This window comes from Carassius auratus, unplaced genomic scaffold, assembly GCF_003368295.1.
Source record: "Carassius auratus strain Wakin unplaced genomic scaffold, ASM336829v1 scaf_tig00025918, whole genome shotgun sequence".
NCBI lineage: Eukaryota > Metazoa > Chordata > Actinopteri > Cypriniformes > Cyprinidae > Carassius > Carassius auratus.
This window is the reverse complement of record NW_020525467.1, coordinates 1-8,910: the sequence shown is the minus strand read 5'-3', so window position 1 is coordinate 8,910 and position 8,910 is coordinate 1. Positions and strand designations below refer to the sequence as shown.

The 8,910-nt window shown below is 38.0% G+C and overlaps 1 protein-coding gene across 1 annotated transcript; it reads right to left on the bottom strand.

Annotated features, from left to right (window-relative positions):
• Positions 1 to 1,028: 1,028 nt before the first annotated feature.
• Positions 1,029 to 6,949, bottom strand: LOC113078515 (uncharacterized). The gene is made up of 8 exons (XM_026250814.1): positions 6,857 to 6,949; positions 4,389 to 4,478; positions 4,097 to 4,161; positions 2,652 to 2,833; positions 2,404 to 2,516; positions 2,252 to 2,316; positions 1,980 to 2,158; positions 1,029 to 1,727 (listed from the first exon to the last, which is right to left on the bottom strand). Exons 1-8 carry the CDS (start codon positions 6,947 to 6,949, stop codon positions 1,636 to 1,638), a joined length of 879 nt encoding a protein of 292 aa, XP_026106599.1. The 3' UTR covers positions 1,029 to 1,635.
• Positions 6,950 to 8,910: the final 1,961 nt, after the last annotated feature.

Below are 8,910 nucleotides of genomic sequence, written 5' to 3'. Positions count from 1 at the left end.
CACCTGATTTTGCAGGAAGGAAGGAAGCCATTTTCTTTAAATGTTCCAGACTTCCAGTTCATCAGCCTATTTATATTATATCAAACAGCATGACAGACTGGAAGTGAATCTGGAAGTGAATTATACAGAGGTCTCACACATTCAAGTTCCAAATGGTCACAAATGCCCTTATGTTAAAAATGAAGTGCATATCTGTGACGATGGTATGATTATACGGAAGTTTTAGTTTTCTCAAAAAAAGTCTTATGAATCAATGCAGAAATGAAACTAAGCAGAAACTGGACAGACAGGGTTGTGGGTGGAGATTCAGAATCTGATTTTAGATATGACAGCTGAGAAAACAACATGTAAACTGAGAAATGAAAAGAAACCCGAGAATGTGGCATGTGTTACAGATATTTTGTAGCCATGGCTGTAACGGTTTTGGTAAAAATCTGAACCTTACTGTTCTCCACCCTAGGTCCGGAACGCACTTGCACTGTGGTCCAACTTAAACCTCACAAGGCTTCTGTAATATGGCCTGTTAAAAATAACAACACATAAAACTAATGTTGGACCTACCTAAAAAATAAAAAATAAATAAGCTCTCTTAATTTTATTTGTCTTTGCTCTATTGTATTTATTTTTACTGTTGCTAGCTAGCGGTTCAATTATATGTTCTAATTGTCTTTATTTGACAGTATAGTACTTTCCCCCAAAAAATAGCACATACCGAACCGTACCGAAAAGCCTAACCTGATTTTACCAAGTGAGACATGTTCCTGGGACAACATCGTAGTTGACCCTGGAACAACATTGTGATTAACCAATCAGATTTGAAGAACCAGTTTATAGATTTTGTGAAGTTTATGCTTAAAATCAGTGTTTGGTGCTTGTACATCAGTGTCATTCATCTATCATTTCCTCTGATTTTAGGGATTACTCATGGTGAAGGTTAGGTTTAGGTGTAGGGATATGGTTAAGAATATATTTTTGGAGTAAAATGTTGTTCCAGGGTCAACAAAATATGTTGACCTAGGAACACATCGGACTTGGCAAAATCAGGACGTGCTACCGAAAACCATGACTGTAAAATTGAGAAAAAAACCAAACCATGAGTAATTTGGACCGTTAGACATGTGCAATGAATTTCAGTAGTTTTGCCAGAGTTTATCTTAGATATAACAGAGTTGGTTATATATTACACATTTATATAAATATATATTACAATATTAAAATAGCATTCAGTTGAAAATGTGGTTGTTGTAGCTTATAGTATTATTTTGTAGATTGTAAAGTTGAACCCACTTGTTTTACTGATCCGATAACCACACATATACAGAATTAACAAAAAATAAATTAAAGAATTTAAAGAACTGCCCCTTGATTTGCAGATTACATTTATCAGAAAATAAATCAATGACAATAAGATTTAAGAGTCAAACATTTTTTTTTAAATAAATTACTAAAAGTGCTTGTATAACGAAAGATTTTTTACCCCTTTCTGAAAACAGAACCAGAGCTAAAAACAGACACATTCAGTTCTAAAAAAAAACTGATGCATTCAGAGTTTTGTTTACATGTACGAGTCCTTCATTTGAGGCATGGAAGATTCAGACCCGTCTGAATCAGTTATATTTGCATGAGAGGTTAGGTTCAGTTAAACCATGGAACCAGAAGCGACACAGCAACCAGGAATGAAGCGGTCACCACACTGATCCTGCTGCTGACTTCACCTGATGAAAATTCTGCATCACAAAAGAAAACACAGCAGAACAGACAGAACTTAAAATATATCATTCATTGTCAATGTGGAACATTATCTAAAAACATCTACATTTACAGTACATGAGTGTATTGATGAAAGTATAAACATCAATCTGAGTGAACCATTTTATTTTTGTTTTGCTGTACACTCCATTAAAGGTTTCTTTTGGAAGAAAGGCTTCTTTTGGGAGCCTTATTTAGAGTGCAGTGCAAGATTAAAGTGCATCACTCACCGATTCCATTTATTATGATTGAAGAAGTGAAGATCTTGAAGGGTAGTGTGTTGTCTCTGGCTGCTCGTACCACAGTGTTCACTATCTGGGTGTTATTGGGTAGAACAGCTTCCGTTCCGAATACAAGATCCATGGAGTTTCGGATCGTGGGCACGCTCCTTATTTTTACATTGGCATCACTGGAGAGAGTTTGGAATCAAGATTCATCAATGAAAACTGAGTGTTATGTTGAATCAGTAGCTATATTCAAGAACACACCAGCATATTCATACCTGAAGTTCGTTACGGATATGATGCTGAATGATGTTTGATAATCAGCGAAGAAGAAAGGTTCAAGCTACAAAACAAGAGTTGTTCAACAAAACTGGCTTTATTTTGTAAAAGCATTTTACCCAAAGTTCATAAGTAGACATGTCACACTCACCCCTACTTTCATCATCATAGCCCGGTTCTGAAATTCGGTAGAATTTTTATTTGAAAGAGCAGCCACAAAGGTTCCATTGGTGAGGATTGTCAGTGGAATTATCTTCACTGATTCTACAAAAAGGAATTAATTGTATTATTTTCATTAGTATCACAAATTGTGATGAACATAATAGTCATGTTAACAAAGTAAAATCTTAGAAATTGGGTATATCAAAAAACTCTAAATCAGTTGTGATTTCAACTTACTAACAACAATAATAGAGGTTGCATCAAGGGTGAGGTTGAAGCCTGACGTTGGATTTGTAGCAGCTTCTTTCAGAGTCTCCACAATGTCAGTGTTGTTGGGGATCGGTTCAGTGGATGTTTGACTAAACACTAAATCAAGCTCTGCCTGTACATTTTGATCTGCTCGGGTTCTGGCAACAGCTCTGAAAAGAATTACACGTTTACAGATTACATCTGTCAGTGTGGAAGACATGAGTATTCAGTCTTTTATATTTTCATAAAACTGGGTTACTGCATCTCAAGTGGTCCAAAATTGTTAAGTAGATTAGCTGTTGGAAGTTGGGATCTCAAATAACATTTTAACAGCAGAATCATAGAGGATTTATTTGTTGAAATTGAAGTAATCTGGATGGACCCTTTATATCACAGAGATTAATTATTCATACAAATGTACTAAATCTATATGCAGGAGATGTTTTTAAAGAATCTCTTAAAGGTGCAGTAAGAGAGCTTTGAAAATGCTACCTTTAGCCTGATAGCACTGAAAACGAACGTCCCACCCTCCCTGCAATCACTGTCTAAACCCACACCCCCTGAACGCATATATGCTCACAGACCAGAATACAGAGAAAACATTACTACAATAGGTTACATAAGCACCCCCCCCCACACACACACATTTTATATATATATTATCACATGTGACCGTAAGTGCCCTGTGAAGTGGACATCACCAAATATTCTGCCATCCAGTTCGAAGCAAGAATATATGTTCCATAAAAGTGCATTAAAGTGTGAAAGACATACATTTTACTAGTATTTATTTACAGAGGCATATTAAGTCACACTTTAAAACATCTCTAGTAAGTTTCATCTATGTGTGAAGATGCTTCCCAAGTGAAGTAAACTTCAATGGATTTCCCCTGCTTAGGAAGTAGGGAGCGATGAACAATGTTTAGGGATCATATTGATCGGAATGTATGTAGCTCACTTCTAATGATCTGGTTATCTGAATCAGGTGTGTTAACTGGGCGCGAGTACTGGAATTTGCGAACCGCTGGGCTACAGCACGTGTCATTCACCGGTGAGAAAACGTTAAAAGTAATACAATACCAGGAAGGAAGATGGGGTTTTTAATGTTTGTCTGCCATTGATAATTATGATTATGTATCCTGTCCGCGTGAACCAGCTACGCAGAGGTATGCTAATACATATGTTGAAAGGCAGGTAGGAAAGCCTTTTAAAATGCTTGGACATAGCGTTCTTGATTGTGTGACCATTTATTGGTCCTGGTCCCAGAATATATAAATAAAGATAGATATATTAGATCACTTAACTTAATGATTGATATTGGGATGTAAAGAAACATTCAACCAGCATAACAAAAAAAAATTCTGAAGACAATAATGTATTGCACCTTTAATAAATCTAGAAGAACTGAATTAAGAAAAGAAATAGAAACCCACCTGAAAGCTTTCACAATACTCCTGATGAAAAGAACTCCATACTTCAGTTTATATATTTTGTCACACTATGGAAGAATGAGTTTTGGGAATGTCATTAAATGTCAAATATAAGGATTAAATGCATTGATCATGTTGCCAAAATGGTTTTTCAAAAGATCACCGCGGGAACTAAGTGGGATACTAAATTCAACTTGATTTAAAGATGAAAACCAAAGAAGCATCAGTGCAAACAGCTGAATTAATTCCACATGCTACTAAATCCCCCCATAGTTTCTGTTGTTTAAAGACTCACCTCATTTTGAACTTCGTCTGCTAGTTTCTTAAATGCCTCACTTAGTGTGTTTTGAAGGTCTGGAGTAAATATTACTAAAATTGACAAACTCTATGGTTACAACTGGTGGGAGGGCGTGTTGGAACTGCTGTTGTGGTGGTGGTTTTGGCTGTTGTGGTTGTAGCATTTGTTGTTGGCGTGGTGGTTGTGGCTTTTGTTGTTGGCGTGGTGTTGTGGCTTTTGTTGTTGGCGTGGTGGTTGTGGCTTTTGTTGTTGGCGTGTGATTGTGGCATTAGTTGTTGGCATGGTGGTTGTAGCATTTGTTGTTGGCATGGTGGTTGTCGCATTGTTGTTGGCGTGGTGATTGTGGCTTTTGTGTTGGCGTGTGGTTGTGGCTTTTGTTGTTGGCGTGGTGATTGTGGCATTTTGTTTGTTGGCGTTGGTGATTGTGGCATTTGTTGTTGCGTGGTGATGTGGCATTAGTCGTTGGAGTGTGATTGTGGCTTTTGTTGTTGGCGTGTGTTTGTAGCATTTGTTGTTGGCGTGGTGGTTGTGGCTTTTGTTGTTGGCGTGGTGATTGTGGCATTAGTTGTTGGCGTGGTGATTGTGGCTTTTGTTGTTTGCGTGTGTTTGCGGGCTTTTGTTGTTGTTGTTTTTTGTTGTCAATGTTGTTGGTTGATGTGTGGTTATCTTTCCTTCAGTGGGCTTGGTTGTGGTTGCAGTAATATTTGTAGTAGTGGAAAGGTCAGCTTTTGGTATAACTGTTGGTGGTGGTTGAATTGCAGAATGTAATTATAGGTTGTAAAATAAAAAGGAAAAAATCAATGTTGGTCTTCATGTGAACAAATTAATTTGTAAAGTAAAACACCACAATGAAACATTAAGGGACAAATTTACACTGTAAGTAACAAGCACTCAAAGGGAAGTACAAAATAGTGCAACCAAGAGCGTTTTTTTTTTTTTTTTTTTTTTAACTGACAGGCTTTACCTTCTGCACTGGTGATATTAAATGTAGTATTGGCACTGGTGATAGTAACGTATGATCTCATTGTCATCTGGCAAAAGACTGTCTTTCTTGAATTCCAAACATATCTGTGATGACTTGATCCAGGACTACAGATGAAAGGGAAAACCAAGGTATTTGTTAAAGATGTGATTCATCAACATAAAGTTAACATATGGCTTAAGATAAAGTTATGGGCACTATATATGTTTGTCACCCACCTGATCTAATCACTGTCAGTCTGAAGAAGAACTGGAATGCTTTTTTAAAGAATAGGCACAAACTGTAGAAAAGTTACAAGATATGACACATTTAGGAAAATGCAAAAACTCAAACTGGAAAGAGTTAAGGCGATGATACATTGTTGTCACTTTAACTATTTTACATCCAAATTCTAGTATATAATAAAATGTGTACTTTAGTTGTGATTTTGGCTGTTCAATAACTACATCCTCTCTAGGAGGTAAACATTTGTCACATACCTCGTTTTTGACTCTTCTTTCTCGTTCTTTATAGAGATCTGAATTTCTGTCAAAAAGTGAAGTATAAATGTTTCTGACGCTGAAAAATCTGACTTCAACTGTAGTTGTGAGTGGTGCTGTTGTTTCAAGTAAAGGTGTGGTTGTAGTTGTGATAGCAATATGGTTTGTTCCTGTAGTAAGGGTAGCAGTAGATATAGGGTGGGTTGCAGTTGTTTTTGCTTGGGTGGTAGTTGCAGGTATAGTTGAAGTTGTAAAGCTGGGTTGAAGGCTGTGTTAGAGTCAGAGCAGGGGATACATGTGGGGTTGAAGTCTGGATTGCATTTGTTGTAGGTTTGGGTTGCAGCAGATATAAACTGGGTTGTACCAGTTGAAAGTTGTTGTGTTGTCCATTTGTTTGTAAAAGTTGGTTTGGGATGTAGTTGGATGTAGTTGCTGCTGTAGACTGAGTTGTAATTGTGGTGGGTGGGAATTTGTAAGAGTTATAGTTTGGGTTGTAGATTTGATTGCTTGAAATGTACTGGTGGGTTGGGGTGAATTTTGTTGTCAATGGCATTGTTACTGTCAGCTGAGTTGTTCTAGTCTCAGTTGTAGCTGTTGTAATCTGCTGGGTTATAATTGTTGACTGTTTAACTGTTGTAGCTGTTGCAGGGTTTGTTGTCGTTGACTGGATTGTAGATGATATAGGTTGGGATTTAGTTGTGGTCTGGTCTTTCTTGGTAGCTTGGAACCTGTTGTATGTGTTGGCTGAGTTATAATTGTAGACTGGATTGCAACAGTTTTTGTACTCTGAAGTTGGGTTATTTCTGAGTTGGGTTGAGATGTAGCTGTAGTTATAGGTGGGATTGCAGTTTGTGTAGGTTGTGAAGTAGTTACAGTATAGGCAGTTGTTGAGAATATAGGCTGGGTTGGTAGCTGTTGCAAGTTGTGATGTAGTAATAGTGGATTGGGCACTAGTTGCAGGTTGAATATTCCAGTTGTGTAGATTTGTGAAGTAATGGTTGGGCCTGTATTTGGTACCGACTGGGCAGTTGCTTGAAGATATAGGCTTGGATTGGTAGCTGTTGCAAAGTTGTGATGTAGTATGGTGGATTGGGCATTAGTTGCAGGTTGAATTTCAGTCTGTGTAGATGTGAAGTAACAGTCTGGGCTGTGTTTGTAGGATTGGGCACTTGTGAGAATGTAGCTGTGTTGTTGCTGTTGCAAGTTGTGATGTAGTAATTGTGGATTGGGCATTAGTTGCAGGTTGAATTTCAGTCTGTGTAGATTGAGAAGTAACAGTTTGGGATGTATTTGTAGACTGGGCAGTTGTTGAAGATATAGGCTGGATGTAGCTGTTGCAAGTTGTGATGTAGTAATGGTGGATTGGGCATTAGTTGCAGGTTGAATTTTCAGTCTGTGTAATTGAGAAGTACAGTTTGGGCCTGTATTTGTAGACTGGGCAGTTGTTGAAGATATAGGCTGGATTGTAGCTGTTGCAAGTTGGTGATGTAGTAATTGTGGACTGAGCATTAGTTATAGGTTGGATTTCAGTTTGAGTAGATTGTGAAGAAACAGTCTGGGCTGTGTTTGTAGATTGGGCACTTGTTGAGAATGTAGGCTGTGTTGTTGCTGTTGCAAGTTGTGATGTAGTAATTGTCGATTGGGCATTAGTTGCAGATTGAATTTCAGTTTGAGTAGATTGAGAAGTAACAGTTTGGGCTGTATTGGTAATCTGGGCAGTTGTTGAAGATATAGGCTGGATTGTAGCTGTTGCAAGTTGTGATGTAGTAATTGTGGATTGAGCATTAGTTATAGGTTGGATTTCAGTTTGAGTAGATTGTGAAGTAACAGTCTGGGCTGTATTTGTAGATTGGGCAGTTGATGATAACGTAGGCTGTGTTGTTGCTGTTGCAAGTTGTGATGTAGTAATTGTCGATTGGGTATTACTTGCAGGTTGAATTTCAGTTTGAGTAGATTGAGAAGTAACAGTTTGGGCTGTATTTGTAGTCTGGGCAGTTGTTGAAGATATAGGCTGGATTGTAGCTGTTGCAAGTTGTGATGTAGTAATTGTGGATTGGGCATTAGTTATAGGTTGGATTTCAGTTTGAGTAGATTGTGAAGTAACAATCTGGGCTGTATTTGTAGACTGGGCACTTGTTAAGAATGTAGGCTGTGTTGTTGCTGTTGCAAGTTGTGATGTAGTAATTGTGGATTGGGTATTAGTTGCAGGTTGAATTTCAGTTTGAGTAGATTGAGAAGTAACCGTTTGGGCTATATGTGTAGACTGTGCTGTTGTTGAGAATATAGGCTGGATTGTAGCTGTTGCAAGTTGTGATGTAGTAATTGTGGATTGGACATTAGTTGCAGGTTGAATTTCAGTCTGTGTAGATTGTGAAGTAACTGTTTTGGCTGTATGTGTAGGCTGGTCAGTTGTTGAGAATATAGGCTGGATTGTAGCTGTTGCAAGTTGTGATGTAGTAATTGTGGACTGGGCATTAGTTGCAGGTTGAATTTCAGTCTGTGTAGATTGAGAAGTAACCGTTTGGGCTGTATGTGTAGACTGGGCAGTTAATGAGAATGTAGGCTGTCTTGTTGCTGTTGCAAGTTGTGATGTAGTAATTGTGGATTGGGCATTAGTTGCAGGTTGAATTTCAGTTTGAGTAGATTGAGAAGTAAGAGTTTGGGCTGTATTTGTAGTCTGGGCAGTTGTTGAAGATATAGGCTGGATTGTAGGTGTTGCAAGTTGTGATGTAGTGATTGTGGATTGGGCATTAGTTGCAGGTTGAATTTCAGTCTGCGTAGATTGTGAAGTAACTGTTTGGGCTGTATGTCTAGGCTGGTCAGTTGTTGAGAATGTAGGCTGGATTGTAGCTGTTGCAAGTTGTGATGTAGTAATTGTGGATTGGACATTAGTTGTAGGTTGATTTTCAGTTCTTGTAGATTGTGAAGTAACCGTTTGGACTGTATGTGTAGGCTGAGCAGTTGTTGAAAATGTAGGCTGTGCTGTAGCTGCTACAGGTTGTGGGTGTAATTGTGAGATTGAGCATTAGTTGTAGGTTTGATTGCAGATGGATTAGGT

What these genes read in the sequence shown, in the direction of transcription:
- LOC113078515 (XM_026250814.1), bottom strand. Translation starts at nt 6,949, where the DNA reads ATGCCCAATCCACCATACTACATCACAACTTTGCAACAGCTACCAATC. An exon ending in AACCTCTATTATTGTTGTTA is followed by an intron (nt 2,517 to 2,651) that starts GTAAGTTGAAAT and finishes TCCTTTTTGTAG; the next exon opens with AATCAGTGAAGATAATTCCA. An exon ending in ATATCCGTAACGAACTTCAG is followed by an intron (nt 2,159 to 2,251) that starts GTATGAATATGC and finishes AACTCTCTCCAG; the next exon opens with TGATGCCAATGTAAAAATAA.